At 38.1% G+C, this 25842-nt stretch overlaps 1 protein-coding gene across 4 annotated transcripts in view; it reads right to left on the minus strand.

Moving 5' to 3' along the window:
• The window catches only part of Ncoa2 (nuclear receptor coactivator 2), a 258130-nt gene that overhangs the window by 31110 nt on the left and 201178 nt on the right, over positions 1–25842 (minus strand). For 2 of the 4 annotated variants that reach the window (XM_042665840.1, XM_042665842.1), the window contains exons 6-12: positions 22257–22434; positions 21846–21929; positions 19059–19247; positions 15335–15436; positions 13988–14131; positions 11328–11475; positions 7989–9258 (exon numbers count right to left, since the gene is read on the minus strand). In XM_042665840.1, the coding sequence (XP_042521774.1) occupies positions 7989–9258; positions 11328–11475; positions 13988–14131; positions 15335–15436; positions 19059–19247; positions 21846–21929; positions 22257–22434 (2115 nt within the window). The remainder of the gene's footprint in view (positions 1–7988; positions 9259–11327; positions 11476–13987; positions 14132–15334; positions 15437–19058; positions 19248–21845; positions 21930–22256; positions 22435–25842) is intronic. The other 2 variants (XM_042665844.1, XM_042665843.1) reach the window with 1 other exon arrangement.

Below are 25842 nucleotides of genomic sequence, written 5' to 3' on the forward strand. Positions count from 1 at the left end.
GCACCACAGTCAAACAAAAAAATGCACACACATTTCAGGCTTAACAGCTGACTGATCATTTAAAAAAAAGTTAAACTGACAAAGGTAAACTATTTAATCTTAGTCCTGAATCCACTCATCAAGAAGAGATAGCTAAAGTAAAAAGAAAGCTCTTCTTAAACCATGACTCATTAGCAATTTATAAACTCCCTTTTTGGCCAATCATTTAAATAATTATGAATAAGTACTTTCCAATTAATTTGAGCAGACTATGACTTATAGTTCAAGTCTAAGTTTTGGTAAGCTTCCCTAAGAAATAGTGGTAACACAAAAAGTGGCATAAAATTTCATCCAAATAGCAAATGTTCATTGCCTGGTAGGGTACTACCGCATAAAAGCAGGATAGCTGGAGTGAGGGTGGGTGCAAAATGAACTTCCAGGAACTAGGAACTAGTTAAGCATTGCCTTTTCAATTTGAATAGTGTTTTTTTTTCTGCCTACACTTTCAATGTCAAAAGACAGTGGCTTTCTCAGTCATTCATCAATTTAGGTAATAAAGAGGAAAGCAGGATAAAAGCTGTTGTTCATTTTAAGAAGCTACAGTGTTTCTTAGGGTTCTCTTTCTCCCTTTATATTCAATGTAAATTAATAATTTTAAGATGATAAGGTGTCTATTATTTTATAGCTAGGACTTTTCTTCTTCCATGAGGCTAAACTGGTTTCACAGATATTCTCTTAAGTGAAATCTAATTTGTGTCAGTATTTAAAATTAGCTATTTCAATCACAGAAGAAAGTGGCCGAGCTAAATGCTGGGATTACTTTTCAGTGAAGAAAATATGTTAAGCAGTTTCCTCAAGGTCACTGAATGGGCTTTGAAGCCTTGACCATGAATCAAGAAAAATGTGGTTCTTTTCTCTACATTGGCAAATCAGATGAAATTGAGGCCATACATAAAATGAGTTCAACTTACAGAATGGCTTATTCTTTTCATCCTTTGCATAAACTCCATCTTCCACATGCAGGAGGGATTTGCTGAGATTTTTTGCAATGTGTAGCAAAAGTAGTATAAGTAGTATTCTATGTAGGATGGACCCCCCTCCCCCCCAACCTTAAGACAGGATACCACCATATAGCCCTAGTTAGATTTGAACTCTTTATCTTTCTGCCTCTGTGAAGTGCGAGGATTACAAATATAAAATACAACATCTGATTTATGATATCTTCTGATTAGAAACAGTTCAAGTTAGAAAGTTCTGACTGAAACAACAGTTTATTTCTTTTCAGAGATAGCTTGGTGGAAAACTTGGCTGAAAACCATTTTCCAAGGAATTCTTAATGTACTGTTAGAGAAATTTATAAGGCCATTTTCTTGTCATCCATCACCATCAGAAGAATAAGATATCTCTATGGAATAGTTATATCTAGAGAAGGATTAAACTCCAAAGTTAACAACCTAAAGTACAGATAAAACAATCCTTAAAGCACCTTTGGAAGGCCTTGCACTTGAGACTCTTCCAGGTATTATGGCTTTTTTGAGCACAGTTCTAGTAGCTCAGGTATACTACACTTAAAAACATATATTTATGTGTTCACATTTTTAGAGACATGGAAAACTAAAGACAGTCAAATTTATATCACTCATGTCACTGTCACATTGCTAGGGCATATGTAACTTATTGAGCTGATTAGTGAGCAAAAGTGACAATACTTTAACAACCATTTATGACCACCTTTTTTCCCAAATGAATAAACTGACCTTGTATACTTAAATGCACATGGATAGGGAATTTATTATAAAGTTATCTTCACTAAGTTTTAAGGAATACATATCTAAGTCAACACTCTATAAAAACATTTGTACTCCAAGGCTAGTCTTTGCAATACAGTTATGGGCACTCAATCAACAAGATTAATTTCCTTAATTATATTAACACATAGTTTAAAAGTTTTTATTTTCCTGCTACAATCCACTATATAAAAGTTTCTTACAGAAATAGCTGCAATTTTCATTGATTTTTTTCAGAAAAATGTTCCACAAATTAATGTGTAAAATGCTTACAGTTTTGTCATATAAAATGAAGAGACCAGAAATAGGTTCTGATAAGCTGTGAAGTATTTCTCTGCTCTTTGAAGCCAATGTTCTCTACAATGTTGCTTCGTGTGGAGAATTTTTAAAAATGGCTTTTAAAGTTTAGTGAGTGCAGAAGGAGGAAAGCAGACAATAAGTAATAAACTGCCTCTTGAAAAAAAGTTTTGCAGATTGCCTTTAGTAAGAAATACCTAAAGTAAGCCCAATAAACAAGAATACAAGTAAACTATATCATTTTTTAGTGAATGCATTTATATTTGCTCCCTACCCTGAAATACCTAAAAATAGTTTTATATTGTAAACTACATACAGTATGGGTTTAGACTATCATCTTTTCTTTTTATTGTTTTCCCATTCCCATCAAGTAAATAATACTGTAAACCATCTCAGCATAACAATGATATCACAGTGTCAAAGAATTCTGATGATGAGATTCACAGAAATTCCTTTGTAATTTACTTCTGTGTCTAAAACAATGTACATATGTGATATGTTAATCATAAGTGGTGTTTGACACAAGTGTCGTTTGAAATATGTACAGATAAACATAAGCATAATGTTTAGCTCATACATGTGTTAAAGTATGAATGATTTAAATAAGTTTATTTTAAATAAAGTACTTAAAAGTCTACTATTTTCTTCAATCAATTGTAGAATTTCATCTATTTGCTCTTATGGTATGGAGATTAAGCCTAAGTCTCTATGCATGTAAAACCAAACTATAATCCCAGCCCTAACTTTTACTTTTTACTAATGTTTTATGTTTACAGGCCTGTCACACCAAACCCATCTGTAATTTTAAATGTTCTTTAGAGATAGAAGTTCAGAATATCTATATTTTTTAGATTGGTTAACAATAAAATTTAATGACTATAGCACTATCTTCTGTATTCCTGTAAGTTCTGGAAGAGATGAATTTGATTACTTGTAGTTTCTGATAAAATTTCTCCTATACTTTCGTTAAGTTTTAATTCTCATCACAAGTTCTTTTAGTCCCTACCCACTTTGTTAGGCACAATTTCTTTGCAAGACAGAAAGATTAATGCCTTCCTTTAAAATGCTTTGCCAAGATACTTCAAAGTTTTGCTTAGGCATCTATTTGAATGCTCAAATTAGCCACATCAATTTGAGTACTTAGCTTAAACTATTTCAGGCAGAAAATGAGTCAGATTTTTATAAAAGTTCTACAAAATGAAAAATAGACTTGATTTCATTTTCATTTTTCTACTTTCATGATTTTTTATGTGTAAGTCAACTTGTTCTCCTGGGGAAAGGGGATAAATAAAACATGTATCTTTAATAATGTAAGTATTATAACAAGTTACAAAGTATCTTTTCAAAATATATTAAGTAAAAGGTATAATTTCAGTACATCTAACTTTCTAAACTAAGAAAGAAAAACACAAGTCTACCACATTTGGAGGGAAATTTTCAGGAAATTAAAATGTGGTCTGCCTTTCTAAAGGAGTCAAAATGCCAAGAGACAATTTCCAATGCCTCACTCTTAGTGTTTCAGTAGCATCTGAAAGAATCTGAGTTTCGTTTGGTGAGGAGTCAACCATGCACCATTATATAAATAAATAAGCATAGGACTTAAGTCAGTAAACATACTGGAAATTTTTCTGTCACTGTTTCCTGTTGGTTAGGAAATGTCATAGAAACATCTTGTTTAACTACTCTGCTCAGTTTTTTAAAAATGCTATTTTTGATATAATAGTACAGGCACCATCAAGGACTTCCTATCTTTAGTAAGTTAGTGATATGTTGAACAATGAATGACTTTTTTTTTCTAAGTTAAAATAATAGGACAGTAATTGCAACTCAGGCTGTTTTACTACATAACTTATTGTATACCTTTGGAATGAAAGAAGATTCTTCAATATCTCATGCAGCAGGGATAACACATGCAATTCCTTTATATTGTAGAGTGGGGAAGGAGAGCAAGGTGTTAAGATGATTGTTTGCTTTTCTCTTTCTAACTATGATCTAAATATAGGTAATGCATACTTCCTGCAGTAACTTCGCATTACAATGTTTTTTGATGTTACACTTGCTCTGCATTTTTTATGTAGTTTTAAGAGGGTGTGAAAGGAAGAAGAGACTAGAATCCAATTTCATTACAAAAATACACTTATAGTATGTGCATGTGTATACTTGTGCCTGTGCTTTTTAAGCTAGTGTATTAATTATATAAAAGTTTCACTGTGACATTTCCATACAACATATAACTTACTTTCATCAAATTCACCTTCTCCATGCTCTTTCTTGTGCTCCTTCCTGCTTTTTAACCAACTTTAACAGGTTTTACAATTCTATTTTCATACATGTATATAAAGTATATTAAGTATAACTATCCTCTCCATTACCCTCTCCTCATGCCCTCCCTTCTTTCACTTCATTCCCCTCTTGAAGTATTCTCCATTTGATACACATTGAACCCTGCTTATTGATCCACCCAAAATAACAGACCTATGCTGATTACACCTTCAGATTTAGGTTTCCTAGATGAGACAATTTTAATTAGAAACTGTTTCTCCTAAATAACAATTAGAAACTGCCAGTAACATCACAAAACTTCTTTTCTTGACTGTAGTTAGTACAATCATATATAGAAATGTCACCTTTCCCTGAGCCTTTAAGTAGCTAGGGTCTCAGGCCAAAGCAGAAACAAATTCTGTTTATGGAGGGAGGGATGGGCCCATGTTACATACCAAGCTAAAGTGGACCTCCTGAGTCACAATCTTATTTTCTAGCATGTGTCAAGACACTTGAATGACACTCTCTGTGTCTGTCACTTTGACCTGCCATTGTATAGTCTAATTTAGTAAATCTCAAAAGGTGAAAATATTGACAGATGTCAAGACATTGCTAGTAACTTTCTGCTGAAGCCCTGGTATCCCCAACTCAAGATTTTACATTACCAAATAGCTGTTACAAGAACCTTGCATTAATTTAGTTTAAGGAAGGAAATTACCAATGTTCTTCACAAATTTGACCATTTCCCTTTTGAATGGTATGTGGGTTTTCAACAATTTTATCTGTCCTCAAGGATGGTATCAGTTGTAAAAACATCAAATAAAAGAAATAAAAGAAATTTTGTGTGGGAAGGGTCTAGAACTGGCCAGAAGGGCAGGCTTTTGGTCTCATTGGTTCTTGGTCCCCAGCAGACATCTAGCCAGCCTCTGACCAAGATTATGGAGCACTGTTCCATCTTTTCTTTCCCTGAAGATGGTGACAGATAATATACCCAGTTGCAAAACAAATTTCAGGACAAACTTATGAGCCATTGTTTAAGTAGGAAAGCCTTTGCAGCTTCTTTACTTCTTAATCCATCATGAGTAAAGAAAAGGTTCATCATGCAGGACATGTTTCGGGATTAAAGAAGAGTTGACAGTCCAGGGTGAAGTTTGGGATCACTAATTCTCACTTGGTCTACAACTCCCCAGGAAAGGCTTGATGCCAAACCATTATGGCTACTGGAACTCACCTATTTTTTTTTTTTTTGGTCGGTCATGGGGCCCGAACTCTGGGTCTGGTAGCTATCCCTCAGCTCTTCAGCTCAAGGCTAGCACTCTACCACTTGAGCCACAGCACCACTTCTGGCTTTTTCTGCTTATGTGGTGCTAAGGAATCGAAGCCAGGTCCTCATGCATGCAAGGCAAGCACTCTACCACTGAGCCACCTTCCCAGCCCTTCACCTATTTTTTTAAGTAAGAAAAACTGACATTTCCCCCTGTGATGCTATTATTATATTAGAATGCTATCAAGAATAATTTTGAGATGGGTACTTGTGACTCACATTTGTAATCCTACTCAGAAGGCTGAAATCTTTCAAAGGCAATCTAGGGAGGAAAGTCCATAAGACTATTATTTCTGATTAACCATCAAACATCTGGAAGTAGAGCTGTGGCTTAAGTGATAGTGCACCAACTTTGAGCAAAAAGTTAAGGGACAGTGCCCCCCCAGGCCTTGAATTCAAGTCCCAGTACTGGCATTTTCCCCAAACCCCCAACAAACCAACATTCCTCTCTCAAAAAAGAATGATTTCAAAGGAAAGGGTTTGAGGTGTTTGAAAAGATATAACATATCAGTTAAAAGTTTCAAATATCTAGCCGGGCGCTGGTGGCTCACGCCTGTAATCCTAGCTACTCAGGAGGCTGAGATCTGAGGATCGCGGTTCAAAGCCAGCCCGGGCAGGAGAGACCGTGAGACTCCTATCTCCAATAAACCACCAGAAAACCGGAAGTGGCGCTGTAGCTCAAGTGGTAGAGCGCTCGCCTTGAGCTGAAGAGCTGAGGGACAGCGCCCAGGCCCAGAGTTCAAGCCCCACGACCGACAAAAAAAAAAAAAAAAGTTTCAAATATCTATTGTAAAACATGGAAGCAATAGCTAATAACAAATGTATTTACACTTGAAAATCACTTAGAGCAGAATGTAAGCATTTGCACTACAAAAATTGGTAGGCAATACATATGTTTATAAGCTTGATTTAGCCATTCCATGATGTATGCATATTTTAAAACACTGTATTATATATTGTAAATATAGGTGAATTATTTTTTCAATTATAAAAAAAGAGAATGATTTTGAACTTCACCTGGGATTACTTGGATACCCTGGATTTTTTCAGAGTATTAATTATTCAGACAAGTCTAAGGGACAGTATAGGCTATTTATTTTAGTTTTGAACTTGTGTATTACTACCACTGAGTCACCTTTTACCTCTCTTTGCTCTCTACCCATTTCTTTTTATGTATTATAACAATGATTGAGGAAATTCTCGTGTTGACTGAATAAGGTACAATGATCTTTATTAGTTGAAAACTAGTTAAACTCTGATCAGTAAATTATTGCTAACCTGTTGTTCATCCTGCCCACCTATTTTTTTTTTATGACTAATTAGCTAAGAACACTTTTTTCTTTCTGAGTCTGGTCGTGGGGCCTGAACTCTGGGCCCTGGGTGCTGTCCCTCAGCTCTTCAGCTCAAGGCTAGCGCTCTACCACTTGAGCCACAGCGCCACTTCCGGCTTTTTTCTTTTTTCTTATGTGGTGCTGAGGAATTGAACCCAGGGCCTCAGGCATGCAAGGCAAGCGCTCTACCACTGAGCCACCTTCCCAGCCCTTTTTTTTTGTCAGTCATGGGGCCTGAACTCTGGGCCTGGACGCTGTCCCTCAGCATTTCAGCACAAGGCTAGCGCTCTACCACCTAAGTAACAGCACTACTTCCAGCTTTTTTTCTGCTTATGTGGTACTGAGAACTCAAACCCAGGGCCTCATGCATGCAAGACAAGCACTCTACCATTGAGCCACCTTCCCAGCAAGAACATATCTCTTTTGTAGTTATGGAGTATTTTGTGCCCATGAAAACTGTGTACTCCATAAGCAAAAAATTTTTTTTGGGTCTGGTCATGGGGCCTGAACTCTGGGCCTAGGCACTGTCCCTCAGCTTTTCAGCTCAAGGCTAGTGCTCTACCACTTGAGCCACAGTGCCACTTCCGGCTTTTTTCTTTTTGCTTATGTGGTGCTGAGGAATCGAACCCAGGGCCTCATGCATGCAAGGCAAGCACTCTACCACTGAGCCACCTTCCCAGCCCATCCATAAGCAAAATTTTATTAAAGCATAGCCATGCTTTTTTGCTCAGTGTCTATGCCTGTTTTATACTACAATGGCTGAACTAAATGGTTAATAACAGAGTCTATACCTGACTAGAAAGGTGTCATTTTTTTTTTTAACTAGGAGGAGGGTTTGAAATCTTCCTTAATTTCACAGTTTCAATGCAAATTAACTGTTTCAAGGTAAGAACTAAAAGGAAAAGGCTCATTTTTACTGGATCACCCAAGGCCTCACATTGTATCTGTGGAGAAAAGCCTTGATGGATAAACATTAGTAACCTGAGGAGAAGACATTACAAAACTTACCTGGTCACTGGGCTCAAAGCTCATCTCTTCCTTCTCAGTTTTCATAGCTATTAGTTTTGTATTACTGGCAGGGTCTGTCTTACTGTCCAGTCGCTCAAGTTTTGGGGTTATTTCTGGTAAACCAATATCTTTAGTATCATCTTTATCTAGCAAGTAGCGAAGTAGTGCATTCTCTTTCTTCTTGGGGCTCACTGGCTCTTGTTTAATAGTCACTTCCGAACCAGGAGCTGTGCTGCTGGTCTCCTGGCTCAGCTCTTTGCCTGTGGCTTCTGCTGTTAGCTTGGCCAAGTCCACAGGGGAACTGCTGTCCTGCAAGAGTCTGTGCAAAATTTTATGCTTCTCCTTGAGCGAGGTCCCATGTGTAGAGCCAGGCCCAGATAAGCTACCTGTGGAGTCCTTGTTTGTGTCCGACAAAGAGCTGGGCAGGGGTGAAGGCTCCATCTGGTCAGACTTGGTAGTCAGCAATTGCAGGAGTTTGGTCTGCCCTTTGCTGTCATGTAGCCGGCTCTGTCCCTCAGCTCTGTCCGCACTGACAGCCTGGGGCATGCTGGAATCACTTGTTTCCTTTTGCTCTCCAGGGTGGCAGCTGTTCTCCGCTTGTCCAGTTGTACCTTCTGATGGCTCCCCATAAAGTCCAAAACAGTCTTTGGAGTCCAAGCTTCCCATCTTGCTGAGTGGGGGAGGATTCATATTAACTGGGGAGTTTTGCAAATTGCCCATTTTTAGGTCCGGTGAAGCCAACGATGACCCTAATGAGACCCCATGCCCCTCACTGAGGGCCTGCAGTGCATTGAGGGAACTGTTGGTATAACTATGGCTATTTCCTGTGCTGCTGCAAACTCCCACAGGGGAATGCAAGCTTCCTGCAGGGGAAAACTGACTGGGTGGGATGCGAGGACTGCCAGCCACGCCGGGGCTCATGCGATGCCTTGGTGAAAGCATGGAGGTGTGCTGCCCTGGATTCATGCCAGGGCTGCTTTGTGAGGGACTGTTCATTTTGAGTGCATAGTTACTACCCTGAGGAGTGGTTGCTTGCATGCCGGACACATGGTTCATTCCCCCAGAACCACCAAACCTGCCCATGGGCATGCCCATTTGTTCCTTTGGGCCATTAATGGGAAAATTTATATTGCTACTGAGGGTCATGTCCTGACCTGGGTTCCCACTGCACATGGCCTGATGGGCAGGACTGCTAGAGCTAATTGGATTCAATGGCTTCCCCATCGCTGGTGCAGTCAGATCCGGATTCATTACACATACATTCTGCTCTCTGTATAATGAGGAAAGAAACAAATATAAGATAAATGCAAGAATACTTAGCAAGTTGTTATTAATTTGAAAAATGAGATGGCCTCTTTTTTTTTTTTTATAAGATCAGGCTACTTTTAAAGGATAGACAATACTTAAATGAAACAATTGCCAATTATGGACAAGATTGAACAGGTACAGTTTTGGAACAAGAGGGATTTTTTTTTCAGGGAACTCATTAAGATGTCTGTGGTTTCACAGATGGAGTGTGCTTGACTTCTAGCATACTGAAATTTCAGTTAGTAGATAGGACATCACAGGGGTTTCAATTATACAATATATAGCTTCCTCACGAGTAACAAATGATAATGTCTCAAAAAATACTGCAAACAAATATAGCTGCTTTCAATTTTTTGCCAGAAATTATGTAATCTAACATAATCTAACAAAAAAACCCATAATCTAACAACAACACATCTGTTGGATTTGAGATATACTACTTGGCTCAAAATGAACAACAAACTGCTGGTTCTAGACTCAGCAATTACTACTGTTTGGAGTTAGATCATTTTGTCTAGCAGACTTCCACTCATTCCCTGCTGCCCCCTCCCCGCCCCCCGCCCCAAGTCACAGCAGGAGCCTTAGTCCCACAAGGGAGGACTTTAGAGAGAAGGTAGTTTGTCATCTAATCCCCCCCTGCTCCTGGGACACTCCAATCCACCCCTTAACTGATGACTAAAAGCAGGTTTTTGAGTGAGATGATTTATTTCCCAAGCCCCATGAGCTTTCATTTTCAGGCTTGGCAGTCACTTGTGAGTTACAAAACATGTTCACACATCCAAACAAAACAGGTTTCACAAATTGTCAAACATCAGCCTGCAGTTAGGTAGATGAAACCTGCCACAACTAAATCTGTAATCACTTTCAAATTGTTTTAGTTTGAGGTCAGATTTATTTACAGTTTGTAAATAGGGCTGCCTGATTTTTTAAAATTTCTACATTAGAAAGTAAATAATTGAGAAATGTAAAAAAAACTAGGATTCTAATGAAAGCAACTTGATTTATTGTCTGGTAGTACCTCATAAAGATTAATATAGCATAAAATAATTAAATATATACTTTGACATTTAACCGTTAAAGAATGTTCTTTTTTCTTTGGGCGGGGGGTGGTCCGACCGTGGGGCCTGAACCCTGGGCTTGGGTGCTGTCCCTCAGCTCTTTAGCTCAAGGCTAGCGCTCTACCACTTGAGCCACAGCTTGTTTTCTTTTTGCTTATGTGGTGCTAAGGAATCGAACCCAGAGCCTCATGCATGCAAGGCAAGCACTCTACCACTGAGCTACCTTCCCAGCCCCTAAAGAATGTTCTTAAAAATACAAGTTATGAGCCCAGTGCTGGTGGCTCAGCCTGTAATCCTAACTATGCAGGAGGTTGAGATCTGAGGATCACGGTTTGGAAGCAGTCCGGGCAGAAAAGTCCCTTGTGTCTCAAGTAGTAGAGTGCTAGCCTTGTGCACAAAGAGGCTCAAGGACAGCCTCTAGGACCTGAGTACAAACCCTATAACCGACAACAACAACAACAAAAATACAAGTTATGACATTTATTTTAAAATAATGTTTCAATTTTCTTTCTTCATTATAGAAATGTTTGTAAGCATTCAATTTAAAATCTAATATCAAAAAGTTAAACAAGAACAAAAATTTAAACTATTTCAAGAATATATTTGAAAAGTCTAAGATTTAAACACATGAGAAATCACAGCATTGACTTCAATATTCCTGCCTTTGTGAATCTGCCTTCTTCAATGCAAAGGGAGGTCATGTCAGAGTAAAGTTAATACTAGCCTTTGTTCTTCTAGCCAGGCCTTGAAATTTGCTAGCATTAAGGTCATCAAACGATAGCTCTATTTAATTTCCCAACAAGATGAGCTGGCTTTGACCACCAGTCAATAACAATTTAATTTTATATTTGTAGTATCAAGATAGACAAACAGAAATGTTTCATAAACTGTAAAACTCCAGCAAAATTTGTTGCTTTTGAAACACTTTCTCTCAACTTAGGAAGGGAAAATGAGTTCTTAGAATTAGAATTACCTGTGAAGCATATGTAAAGATATTACAAGCTGAGGCTCATTAGTAGTCTGAGAACGGATGAGTTTGCTCTTCGTTTGTGCAGCAACAAGAGTGCCATCAGACAAGGAAAAACGATAGATCTGACTGAATGCCAATCCTTGTCTCAGTACTGCAGGGAAACAAGTAAACATAATACACAGTTAGGAGGAAAAAAAAAGAAAAACACTGGTGCGTATGAGAAAGACATGTAATAGTAATTAACTTCATTAAATTTCATGGCATTTTCCTTCCAATATGTTAAAAAATTGTAAGTAATACATTATGATGTTAAAACAGTCCAATTTTTAAACGCATATGTTATTTTCACTCAGAATATCCAAAAACCCAGAAATTTGTCTTCTTATGAAAAAAAATAACGTCATGAGTCCTCAAACCATATACTTTCTCAGATCTTTAGTATCAAAGCAAAAAAAAGAGTGTTAAAGGTTTATTAGGTCCAAATAAGGCTTTGGATGACTTGTTTAAAAATGGATAGAAAAGGATACAAGGCAAATGCCAAAACATGGTATCTCTAATGAGTACAATTTGTCTTTGGTTTCCTATATAATACAATTATTAAATTGAAATTCATGACATTAAATGTGTTCTCTTAATATTCATATTGAAGTAATACACCGTTCAATCCATCATCTCATACTACTTTCCCCCACTTTTGTTTCTCAGAGTGCAAGTGTATTTCCATTGTTAAGACAACAGGAAGAAGATAATCAGAAGACTTTCTAAAGAAAAAGAGGCTATACAAAATTGAAACAATAAAAGTACAAATTGCAGTGACATATAATTGGTTTAACCTTTAGGTAAAGGTCAGATACTTCAAAACATCAAAATGACACAAATCAATTAGGTTATTATAATTTCTTTTAAATAATCTTGACTTTTATTTTTTTTTGGTCATGGGGCCTGAGTGCTGTCCCTGAACTCTTCTGCTTAAAGCTAGTGTTCTACCACTGAGCCACAACACCACTTCAGTTTTCTGTTGGTTAACTGGAGATGAGAGTTTCTAAAAGGTAACACAGATAAAACTTTTAGAATTAGGTTCACATTTCCAGTGGCTTATTTCAGAATTTATCTGACCTTGGCTGTGCTCTCTAAAAACTTCACATTTCCATTTATTCTATATCCAACATCTCTACTAAGCTAGTTTGAGCAAGTATGTACCCGAATCATTTCAGAAGCTCCCCCCATGTTGATTTCTATTCAATTCATAGAAAAGTCCCTGGTCTTACTTACTGATTTCCTAAGTATGAATGCTATATGGGATTTTTGTTGTTAATCTTATCTGTTTAAACCAAGCATGTGCCTGGCACATCAGGGTAAGGAACCATATGAACATGTTCATACATGAAGATTACTTAAATTTCTGTTATTATTCTTTTTTTTCAAGTGGTAGCTAGTAAAATGGTCGGTTAAATATTGATTTCTGTGAATCTTACTTTTTCCAACTTAAATGAAAATACTAGAAAGTGCACATTAGTGGATGCTAAGAAATTCTAAGACATATGCTAAGTAAAATGAGAAAAATTTAAGTGGAAACTGGAAAGTTCATTTATTATGAGATGTTCTTTTTTCATTAAGTAACCCAAAATGTATAAAGTGCAAACATGCAAACTGTCCTGGTAAAATGCCAAGGTCACAGATGCACATTAAATGGATGACAAACTACAACTCCATTTTCAACAATTATGAACAATTTTTTTTTCTGCAAAGATGCAGACAACTGTCCATGCTGTGTTATGAAGTACACTGCACTGTCATGAGTACTTCCTGTACTACAAGGCACACACTGACCAACCACAACCTGCCAATCACTGAGAGAAAGTGTCTTCCTCCTTGACTGTGCATTTATTAAAGCAAAAACATTCTTTAAAAAAAGACTGAAATGCACTTGAAAACAGTGACTTTAGAAAGACTGTTGGGAGCAACAAGTCATAATGCCCACCAGGGTGGGCTCAGGTGATATCTCAGCTGACACTGACTGAATGTTGGAGAGTCCACACTTGCCCTGCCTTGGCCTGCATGTATAAAAAGGGAGGGCTGAGATGCCTTGTTCACGGACCCTTCATTCCGGTGAGGGTGTGAGGATGCAAAGTAGAAATAAGGCCACACATAGACCAGGTTCTCACTGAAGGATGCAATATTTCTAAAAGATGACTTGAAGTCTTGAGTGTGTTCTAGTTGTCCTATTGTTACCTGAGAAGAGTCACTACATATCTCTGGGGCTTCAGGAAACATCCAAGTCATTGTTTGCCATTTCTTTGCAGGAAGACTTAAGATCCTACTGTTCTCTCTACCAAGGATTTAACTGTTGTAAATTTCATTTATTCCTATTTCCAAAATTTCCTTTGTGAATTAGATATGTTAGATGGTATCTTTTAACTCGTGATATGTCTGCTTAGAAATCTCAGGAGCAAAGAAGACAACCTCTTCCCTCATCCTTTTGTCTGTCTTTGTGACATTATTATGTCCTGCTCTGTATCCTCAGGAAGCATCTGAGGCCAGATGACACACAGGACCACTGTCTGGGACAAGCTTCAGGAATTACTGTCCCCACCCCCCAAACACCCTCATAGGAAGCAAATGTAACATTTTCTTTGAGAAAAGTATTGCTCAGAGGTGCTTACCTTCATGATGATGCCTCTTAGCATAGGATACAGATTCTCCTTCATGCTGTGCATGGAACTTCTGAATGCACCTTCTCACTAAATCCTCCCAGCCTGGTTTCATGGCTGCTCTCATGGTGCTAGTATCCAGAGAAGTGATCTTGCCTATCAGATAAAAGCAGGCATTATACTCATAGACTCATCTATTCCTTATGGGTATTGGCTCAGAGACCCAGTGGATACCAAAATGCATGGATGCCAAGGTTCCTTACATAAAACGAATAGAAATATTTGCAAATGTTCATGTACATCCTCTTACTTTTTTGTTTTTGGAACTTCAAAAGATGGCACAGGAGTTAGACTTTAACATGTACATGTAATTGTTCAGTGCTTCGTTGCTGAGTCACCTCTTCCATCGTTCTCCCCAACCCTGTCTATTCCCTCACCTAGACTCATTCATTCTTCTTTTTTTTTTGGGTCCAGTTGTGGGGCCTGAACTCTGGGCCTGGGCGCTGTCCCTCAGCTCTTCAGCTCAAGGCTAGCACTCTACCACTTGAGCCACAGTGCCACTTCCAGCTTTTTTCTTTTTGCTTATGTGGTGCTGAGGAATCAAACCCAGGGCCTCATGCATGCAAGGCAAATGCTCTACCACTGAGCCACCTTCCCAGCCCCTCATTTCACTCTTCTTGTATTTGTCCTCTGTTCCTTTTTTCATTAATTCACCTCCTCTCCCACAAGTCCAGTTCTTAGAATCTCATTTCAGCTTCCTGATACTCATTTAGTTAAAACTGTCTGATAACTATTTGAAAGGTTTACTCCATGGAATTTCAGTCCTGTATATACATACTCTCCGTTCACCAACTCTGCCCATATACTTTATTTAAATCATCTCTAGATCACTTTTTTTTTAAATAAAGTTTTAGCAAGGATTTAGCTTAGTGTAAAAAGGTTAAATTAGAGAGAAACAGCAACAGTTCCTACTCCCCATGCAGTAGATTGCTTCTGAGTCCAATGCAAATACTGCTGTATAAAGTTACTATCCTGTATTATTTAGGGAGTAATGGCAAGAAAATTGTCTATTATTTGTTCAGTATAGATATAATATTTTTCTTTTTCTTGAGTGTTTCTGACCCATGTTTAGCAGAATTCACAGAATTGGAACCTGCAGATATGGAGACTGTACAATACACAGACCCAAAGGATATTCAGGGTGTACCTAAGGGTATTCAGCCTTTCCTGCTCTGGTCCTCCAGCTCCTCAATACCTCTACCCCAGCAGCAATCACTTCTTGATAATATTCCAACTATGGTTCTTGTGTTCACAAATACCTAAAATTTTAGGGCTTCTCTGGAAAAAAAAAAATCTTACCTTGGAGATCTTGGCGAGTAGTAAAACTTTCAGATGAGGGAAGAACTGGTCTTTCCTTCATAGGGACTCTTCTTGCCACACAAATCAAACAGGACTGCAAATCTTAAATCATACACATTTATGTTTATGGTATTAGTTTTTTGGTAATCAAAATAAGTCACACACACACACACACACACACACACGCACAGCCCCCCCTCCGTGCACACACACACACACACACACACACACACACACACACACACACACACACACACACACACACACACACACACACACACACACACACACACACACACACACACACACACACACACAGCCCCTCCTCCCTGCCCAGTCTTGGGATGTGACCTCAGGGCCCTCAGGGCCTTGGTGCCGTTACTGAGCTTTTTTTGCTCAAGGCTAGCACTCTACCACTAGAGCCACAGTTTAACTTGTTTGTTTGTTTGTTTTTGGTGCTTAATTGGAGATAAGAGTCTCATGGGCTTTTCTGCCTGGATTAGCTTCATCTGGGATACTCATATCTCAGCCTCCTAAGTAGCTAGAATTACAGGTATGAGTTATAGGTGCCTGGCTTAAAAAGAATATTTTTATTTGCTTATTATTATTATTTTGTGCTGGTACTGGGACTTGAACTTGGGGCCTGGATGCTGACCCTGAGCTTTTTCTATGCAAGGCTAGAGCTCTACCACTTGAGCCACAGCTCCACTTCTGGTTTTTGGTGGTTAACTGGAGATAACAGTTCTATGGACTTTCCTGCCTGGGCTGGCTTGGAACCATATTTCTCAGATCTCAGTCTTATAAGTAGCTAGGACTACAAGTCCTTTTCAAATTAAAAAAGGGTGGCCAAAAAACTGATACAAAGAATAATCTCCATATATATATATGTATACACACACATACACACACACACATATATTTTTTTAATCGGTCGTGGGGCTTGAACTCTGGGTCTGGGCACTGTCCCTTAGCTCTTCAGCTCAAGGAGAGCACTCTACCACTTGAGCCACAGATTCACTTCTGGTTTTCTGAGTGGTTTATTGGAGATAAGAGTCTTATGGACTTCCATACCCCAGCTGGCTTTGAACCATGATCCTCAGATCTCAGCCTCCTGAGTAGCTAGGATTACAACTGTGAGTCACCAGCACCCAGCTTCTTTATATCTTCTTATGTCACTGATTTATGATTGTTGCCCTTAAACTTAGGAAGTTCTTGAGATACATCCAATAATAGCTAATATTTCAAGATTAAAATTCATCGTTGGAGTTACAAGTGTAGTTCAGTAGTCAAGACCATGTTCATCATGACTCAGGCCCTGGGTTTGATTATTATCAAAGTACCCATACATGCACACACATGTACACATGCACACACACACACAGAGTAATCATCATCCTTCAACAAAATAAAAACCAAAGCTTTGAATGCATACTATGAGATAAACCTCTTTCTAGCCATTTTATAGATTATCAACTCTGTTAGTCCTCTCACCAATTCTGAGGCAGGTAGTCACATTATTTCCACTTAACAGAGGAATAAGTAGAAGTGCAAAGTTTAAGAAACTTGCCCAATATCCTATCATATTTTAGTGAAGCTAGACCTCAAATCTGAGCACACCATGGTTTAGAAACTCTACTTTATACTGGGATATAAAGTTCAGTGGTGGAGTGCTAGGTATGATCTCTGGTAGCACAAAACAAAACAAAACAAAAAGAAACACTGCTGTTACATATCTGATTTTAAATATGCAAAAAATGTTCCAATCTGAAGCACAAAATAATCAATTAGCACAGCTGTACCTTTGTTATACCGTTTTAGAATACTATCACAGGTGAATTAGCAGCACCTGACCCTTTTTTGTTTTGAGGCAGTGTCTTACTATAACACAGGCAAACTTATGGTCCTACTGCTCCATCTCCTGACTACTGTCTCTGCCATGAAAAAATGTAGAGTAGAAAACTAGGCTGGAGACATGGCTCAAGTAGTAGAGAGCCAATCCAATGAGGTAGCCAAGTGAGCACAAGATCCTGAGTGCAAATTGCAGAATTGCAAAAGATTTTTTTATTTTTTGGCCAGGCCTGAGGCCTGGGTACTGTCTCTGAGCTTCTTTTGCTCAAGGCTAGCACTCTACCACTTGAGCCAGTGTCACTTCCAACTTTTTCTGTTTATGTGGTACTGAGGAATCAAACCAGGGCTTCATGCATGCAAGACAAGCACTCTACCACTAAGCCACATTCCCAGCCCACAAAAGAAATTTTAAAGTCCATTTTAAATAAGAAGTACTAAATAACTAGTATTCAATGACATCTATGGTTTAGTCATTTTTTGTAAACTTGTTAAAAATTAAAAAAATTATTTAGTGTTTTACATGTGTCAAGCAAGGGTTTTATCACTGAGCTATAGCCCCAGCCCTAAACCTTATTACAGTCTGATACTGGTATTATTGATTTCACTTGCTAATAAACTGATATTCAAAGAGGTTAAAGAACTTGGCCGTAGTCACAGAGCTTGTAAATGGTGAATTAGAAGCTGGCCTGTCTGATTACATAGCACAGGACTTTTCTCCTACTTTGCTTTCTCTACAAATGTGGAATGTGTTCTCCAATACTTGTGCTACAGAGAGTAGCAACTAGCTGTGTGAAACACCTTGACTAGGGTTACGGAGGGGTATACACCAATCAATATCTCTTTATGGTAAGTAGCCTATGAGTTTACATAATCTGAAGCCTCTCCTTTCCATATTTTCATATCTTCTACTAAACTGTACTGTAGACTCTGTCCATGGAGAGGAATTCCATGAATTCCTTTGAAGTACATTTAAAAAATATTATTTGTGTTGGGTGCCAGTGGCTCATGCCTGTAATCCTAGCTACTCAGGAGGCTGAGATCTGAGGGTCTCGGTTTAAAGCCAGTCTGGGCAGTGAAGGCCGTAAAACTCTTATCTCTAATAAACTACCAGAAAACTGGAAGTGGCACTGTGGCTCAAGTGGTAGAGCGCCAGCCTTGAGCTGAAGAGCTGAGGGACAGCGCCCAGACCCAGAATTCAAGCTCCATGACCGACAAAAAAAAAAATTGTACCTTTGTGTCTTATTTGCATTAGATGTTTGAAGGAACTTTGTAGCCCCTGAATATTTAACCACTATTAGAGCTGCACTGGACACAGTCACTAGTAGCAGGTGGCTATTTAAATGTAAATTTAATTTAAAAAAAATGCAACCCCCTGGTTATATGCATTATAAGTGTTCAAGAGAAATGTGAATCATGGCCACCGTGCTGAACACTGAAAATAAGTCCCTTTCATCATTGTAGAACATTCTCCTGGACAGTACTGTTCTAGGAACTTAAAAACTGAAATTACTGCCAGGCTCATGCCTCAGGGTTCAGGAGGCTGAGATCTGAGGATTGCAGTTCAAAGCCAACCTGGGCAAAAGTCCATGAGACTCTTATCTCCAACTACTCAGCAAAAAGGAGGAAGTGAAGGTATAGTTCATGCAGTAGACAGTCAGCCTTGAGTGAAAATAGCCAAGTGAGAGGCCCTGAGTTCAAGCCCAGAACTGGCACCAAAAACAACAAAAACAGACAAACAAAACCTCATTTGAATTTGTCAAAAAAGAGAGTCACAACTGAAAAGGAGCCAGAAACTGCTTCTACGTTTTCTTGGTATAGATTATTAAGGGTGAGGAATAAATTCATAGATACATTAACTCCTCTAGGTCTGTCTTACCTTCTCCTTCTTCTTTGATGGACTTTGGTTGAGAGACCGCAAAGCACTGCATAATTTCATATTTCTGGTGTGCTTCCTGGTTATCATGACCTTCCTCTTCTGAATCAGGTAAAGGTTTTACCAGCATCCGACAGTTGAAGGTATGGCTGTTCCGCCTAGGAGGTTCTCCAGACCAAGATCCCCCGTTCACTACCAAAGCAAGAGTTATGCATCATTACAAGGAAACCACAACAGATTCACTGCCGCTAAACTACCAAAAAATAGGATCACTTTACTTTTATAAGTGCTTGATTCTTTTCTAAATACTTTGATAATCTAGAGGGAAGAAATTCTTAAGTAAACATTTTAACAACCTGGGAACCTCCTTGGAATTTTCAAAACACCTATATTCCTTTCTACCCCATTTTTCTTCAAGACCATATCTTGATTTCTTATTATTAAATGTTATAGTTTCTATTTTTGAGTTTTCCTGTGATTTCTCAGAAGCTTAGTTTTATGTGCTACCTACTACCCTATACCTAGTGAATGATATCAACTGTTAAATACATTCAAGTTTTTTAGAGCACTTGGACTTCTATAGTCAGGAGTAGAAGGTCCTTTCATTAGTGATGGGGCCTCACTATTTAGCTCCATTCCAACCATCTCAACTGATCTTGCACCGCTACCACACCTAAAATATCAGGTTGATTCTAACTCCCTCTAAGGAGCTTGTATTCCAAGAGCTTCTATAATAAACACTTTACTAACTACTCAGGTACCCACTGCTTCCTCTCCTCTTTTTTCTTTTTCTTTGGTGGTGGTGGTGGTGGTACTAAGGTTTAAACACAGGGCCTCTCACTTGCTAGGCAGATGCTTAACCCTTTACAATATGCCTCTAGCCCTCATACTGCCTTGTCTTACAGATCTTTCTATAGAAACTTTCCTGTATAGGCTGTAAGTTAGCTGCTTCTGAAGTACTCCCATGCAATCTCTCTTAATGGCTCCAGCCATAGTTAGTTCTTTAACAATACTGAAATGTCCCTAAAGATGCAATGTTAACGTGATTTACTTCTTTACAGATGCAAAACTCCATACACCTTCTATTTTAGTATAAAAATGTATATATCAATTTAAAAATTAACTTAGGAAAGAGATATTGAGCCAGGTGCTATAATCCTTGCTACTCAGGAGGCTGAGATCTGAGGATCCTAGTTCAAAGCCAGCCTGTGGAGGAAAGTCTATGAGACTTGTATCTCAAATTAATGACAAAAAAAGGGGAAAAGAAGCCAGAAGTAGAGTGGTGGCTCCAGTGGTAGAGTGCTAACCTTGAGCAAAAAAGTTCAAAGATAGCAGCCAGACCCTGAGGTTAAGCCCAGGACTGGCACAAACAAACAAACAAAAAACAGAAAAAAAGGAAAGAGATATTCAACTAAAGCAGGGCATTAAGGAAAACAAGGACTAATTTGGGGGGGGGGGGGTATTACCATGTTTATGGGTCAGATAAGAAATTAGATATACAAAAGCATGTTCAACTTGTAGAATACCTGCATTTAGTATCAATCCTTTTACTTTGGTTTTCTTTTCTTTGCCATTCCCTGTACTTTATTAAAAAAAATTAGGTCCAGTACAAAAACGAAAAAAGAAGATAAAAATCAGCAACCAAAAGAAAAGCAAGAATGCCCGTGGAAGTCGCTAATCAATGAGCACTGTAGACAATAGTTATTATGGTAAAACTACTGCTAAATCCCTGGCTTCTAGGCTGTTGAGGGATTAAAAAAAGCTCTAGACAGAAAACAGTAAACCTCAAGTTAAAATTACAGAAGGACCTACAGCCAGCCTGCTACATTTTCCTAGACATCGGACACTCTTGTTTCATTACCATCACTTGTAAAAGCTCATTCACGTCATGGAAATTATATAAAGCAATTAGTGGGAAAAAGAAGAAGAGTTCTTATTAATTTGAATTAATACTAAGGTGAAAGTAAAAAAGAATGGCAATGAGTTCTTTTGAGAAGTGAATTAATAAGTATAGGTCCTTTGAGAAAGTCATGAAATCACCGAAGAGATCTGAAAATATACATTACTTGAAATAAGAGATTCACTTTCTTCTTCATTTATTAAAGAATATAATAAAGGAATCCCACTCTAGTATTCCTAAATTGTGTATTAATGTTGCAGTTGCTTTGAACAAAGGGTTATCCTGTCAAGGAAAAGCTAGCCATAATGGAATTTGAAAAGGATTGTTCCTATGTACCTTGATGACAATAAGACCCGCTAATATAAACGGTTTTAAGAAAAAGAATAGAAACACTTGACAATTCAGACCTGACCTTATTCTGTACTAAAATATGCACTCCTTTTATCAGTGAAGATGTTCTTAGCATCATCAGTTTAAGTGAGAATATTTAAAAAGAAGCACTGACTAAGTGGGAATCGCAGTGCTCTGAGGCAGCAACTAATGTGGGCCCATGCTGTGAACCTCACCACAGAAGGTGGCCCTTAATCATCACACACACTTCTGGGCAGTATCTCCAAAGCAAGCTGAAGAAGCCAGGGAATCTGAGCCATGGTGAGTGGGCTATGGAGGCAGTGTTTGTGATGGAAAGAACCCATTGGGGCTGCAGGGCTGGTGTGCTGGAAGCTCTCTCGATGACACTTGTTCCTGTAGAATTTTGTATACACACATCATACTCGTTTTCACCAGTAGGACTCAAAACGAGCTGAATCTCACTTCTAATGACCTACTTTTCAGGTGGACAAATTCCAGGTGGCTAGTATTGGGTAGGGCAAGGTGAGACAATTTGTTACCTTCTTTCTCTCTTTCTCTCTTGTTTTTGGTGGTACTGGGGTTTGAACTCAGGGCCATTTTAGCCATTCCTTCTGCCCTATTACCTTATTTAAAAAACAAAAAAACAAAACAAATAAACAAAACCTCTGAAAATCGTTGTCATGAGTACTTGTCATATGAATAATTTTCATGTACTTTATATAGGATCAAAAGGATCATTCAATTCAAGATCAGTATCCAAAGACATCCTTCTTTTCATGACTTCTAATCTTAAATACTTAAGTGCCTCTAAATCCTACCAAGTCCCTCAAATTCCCAACTAACAAAAATACCGATCTATTTTACCCATTCCAACCAAAACAATCTATGTGAACAGTATGGGGAAGGGACGTGGGGGACCGAGGCCCAGCAGACAGCAGAATGTCATTCACCTATAGACTTTGGCAGCAGGTTTTTGACAAATTCAGTGTGGTCCCCAACGTGCAGGATGCTGTATACGCTTTTGTTCATCAGCTCTTCTTGGTTATACCTTAGATATTGTGTCACATTCTCTGAAACAAACACCACATTGCCTTCCAGATTCACCACAAAGAAGAACCCATCAAGGGCCTAGAGAAAAAGACAAATGGTTATATACATATTATATGCAATTTTTAAGAAGAGAAGGATCCCTTCAAGGGAATCAATTCATATATGGATAGAAAAAAGATCTCTCTAGCCACTTTACAAGTTTTGGAAAACAGAAATGATTCCATCTTAGATTAAGCTAAGTGATAAACAACAAATTTATCAAGTTATAACTACTACCAAATAAAAGTGATTAGGCATCATTCTCTGTATTTTAAAAATGAAAATGAACTACTCCACAAGACTCAGCACAACTTTGATGTTACTAACCCAATACGCAGTCCTTTGTTTCATAGTTTTTCACATTATACAATAGGAGTAAGAGATCAATGAGACTTTTTCCCCCTCAGATTAAAAACAATGACCAAAGACCCTCCCTCCCCCATTTTAACACTTGTAAAGTTGCCAGGGTTTAGGGAAAGAATTTCAGATCATCTCAGACCCTGAGAGTAACATCAGTTTTTTATTGTTTGGCAGGTTCAGAGAAGGTTCTGGACAGGGTCTGTGATATGGCAATGTAGTTTCTGACATGGGAAACTCATGTGAACTTCAGTATTTCTAGTGCGTATTTTCCAGATGAAGATGTGGGTTCCCAAATTACCAAAGTATCAGTAGCATGCTTCTTATATGGCTGCAAAGTCCCATTCTTTGTGTCATCTCAATTCAGATTAGGAAAAAGAGATGAAGAATCGAAGATCACTCAGAAAGTAAAGGTAAACTAACAACAACAATAATAGTAATAATAGTAGTAGCTATTGGGAATGTTTACTGTGCTTTACACACAGCTGTCATTATAATATTACAGCTGTCATTATAATATTTTCAACTCTCAAAGCAATGTTTTCATTTTTCCTCATTTACAGAAGAGGAAACTGGGCTCAAAATGGTATATGACAGCTTAACTAGTCAGTGGTAGAACTGGGATTGGAATCCAGATGAACCTGACTCTAGAGATCATGCTTTCAGGTACCAAGGAGCAGGTTATTTTCTTACAGTATCTATTCCAAGTCCACTTTCCACCGAGTTTGCACTGACAATGAAAAGTCTGGTCGTTCACTCCGTTTTTCCTAGTTATATTAACTCCTCTTTCCCTTTTGACCCATAGAGCTATGTTTTATGGGTCAGGTACATGATCAGGACTAGAAAAAGTTTGAGACCAATCAGGGCCAAAGGGTCTAGTCAGTTTATGCTACTCCACAATACATGCTTTATTTAACATAAATGTTTTATGTACATTCCCATATAACAGTAGACATGGATGGGGCCTAAAGTGTTTACTATCTCCTTAGTTTGCTTTTTCTATAAGCTATTATTTTACAAGACTCCTGCTTGGTGAGTCATCTTTGATATATTCTGTTTTTAATTCTATTCCAAAGCTGAATGTTCTCTCAATCTAGAAGTGACCATAAGGTAACCAGTTTGAAGCTCCTTCTTTTTTTTTTTTTGGTGCTGGTCCTGGGACTTCAAGTGGAACCTAGGTACTGTCTCTGGGCTTTTCTGCTCAAGGCTAGTGTTTTACCCCTTGAGCCACAGCTCCACTTCTGGCTTTTTAGTGATTAATTGAAGGTAAGAGTCTCTTGGCTTTTCTGTCCAGACTGGCCTTGAACCATGATCCTTAGATCTCAGCCACCTGAGCTATTAAAATTACAGGAATGAGCCACTGGTATCAGGCATTCTTTCTTTTTAAAAATTTAAGTCTAACATTACTTGGCTTTCTGTTTTTCTTAAATATTCTGTCATGTGCAGTCACTAGTATAAAACATACTTAGGGCAAAGCAAAACTACCATTATATTGGCCTTCTACAGTAGGCTGCCAGGAAACCTGTACAGTTTTATGCATTGGTAGTAGCAGGGAACAGGAAGGTAGTCAGGTGATTAGTTATGTGCCTAGCATCCCTTCTAAACTCACTGTTTTAGCTGCACATTCAACAAGGGTTTTCATAATTATATTACTTCTCATTCACTTTTGAGAGTGCACATTGCTTATATTGTTTTGTAACATGATAAAAAGACTAATTTGTGGCCTGATAAAACTGAAAGATGGAAGTGGTTCATCTCATAAAACTGTTTTTTCAATAGCTCACTACGATATGGTCTGATGAAAAAAAAGCTGACATTTGGTTCTGTTGCTTAGAAACCACTATGCTATGATGCAAGCATGAGTGTGCATCTAGGCCTCAAAACAGCTCTATGGGAACATGTTTTCTCTGTTTAAATAATGACATGTAAACAGGAGTAAAATGTAAATTCAAGTCCTAAGTCCCTGATTCATTCAAGCACTTTCTAATATATTTAGCACTAATGTCCTACACATGTACTTGACTCAACGCACTGAATTCTCAAATAATTTTGAAATAGCAAAAATGCTGGCTTCATTTTATTTAATCAGGTCCACGGACAGCTAGCAATCAGTTTGTGCAATTAATGAACTTGTTCTCAAATGGCTTGAGTTGCAGAATGACGTTACACTAAAGCTCCTTTTTAAGTTTCTTTTTAGATGCCTTAAGTCTTCCTAGGATTTCCCACTGTATTCCCCTGACCGCCTCCCCAGACATAGTAAATAAGCATGGTGTGTGGAAATTTCCCAATTGTAACAATTTAAATTCCAATAATTTTCAAATCAATTTCCTGTTTGTAGTTCAAAAGTTTTCCAAAAGAAATTACCCACTTTCTTTTATGTAATTCCTATCATCTACCTGGTTACAGTTTTCATTATCTGCTTCTAAGAAACAAGTGCAAGTAGCATTCTCTGGCCTACTGCCTGAATGGGTAGGGAAAATCAGGTTAAACATGTTTCTGTTTTTTCCCTGGAAATGGTGGTTGACTGCTTTCAAGCCAGTGATTCAAGAGAAGATAAACAAGGCTCAACACAGGGTCATTGAAAGCCTCTTGGCCAGCAGGTCCAGCCTCAGGGAACAAATTTTGTTATTTCTTAAGTACAAATACTGGGTCAGATGATCTTTAATCTTTTCTGTCTCTTCCCTACCTTCTGCCCTCAATTATACAGATTTTCATAGAATTAGATGTTCTAAAAATAAAAATCATCTATGAACCAACTGAAAAAAGAGACAGTAAGATTGGAAGAGTTCTGGCTGTTTTAAAATCCTAATTTCACATATATGTGAGGCTGCTGCAGCAAGCGAATTGATTCATAATGACAATGCTGCTGCTCCTGGCGATGCAGTACTTTTCAGCCTCAGCCTATCATCAGCAGAGTAAATTATCCTGAGAACTGACATAATTTATGTCTCGGGTTCTGCAGTTCCTTGTTATATATTCACTGACATTTTTTTTCCTCTCATCTTACTATAGCCCACATCTTGAATTTTAATTTTAAATCAGGTACAGCAAAGCTCTTTGAATTTTGTACAAGTTAGTAAGAAAGGAAAG

This window comes from Dipodomys spectabilis, unplaced genomic scaffold (assembly GCF_019054845.1).
Source record: "Dipodomys spectabilis isolate Male_0828 unplaced genomic scaffold, ASM1905484v1 ptg000015l, whole genome shotgun sequence".
NCBI lineage: Eukaryota > Metazoa > Chordata > Mammalia > Rodentia > Heteromyidae > Dipodomys > Dipodomys spectabilis.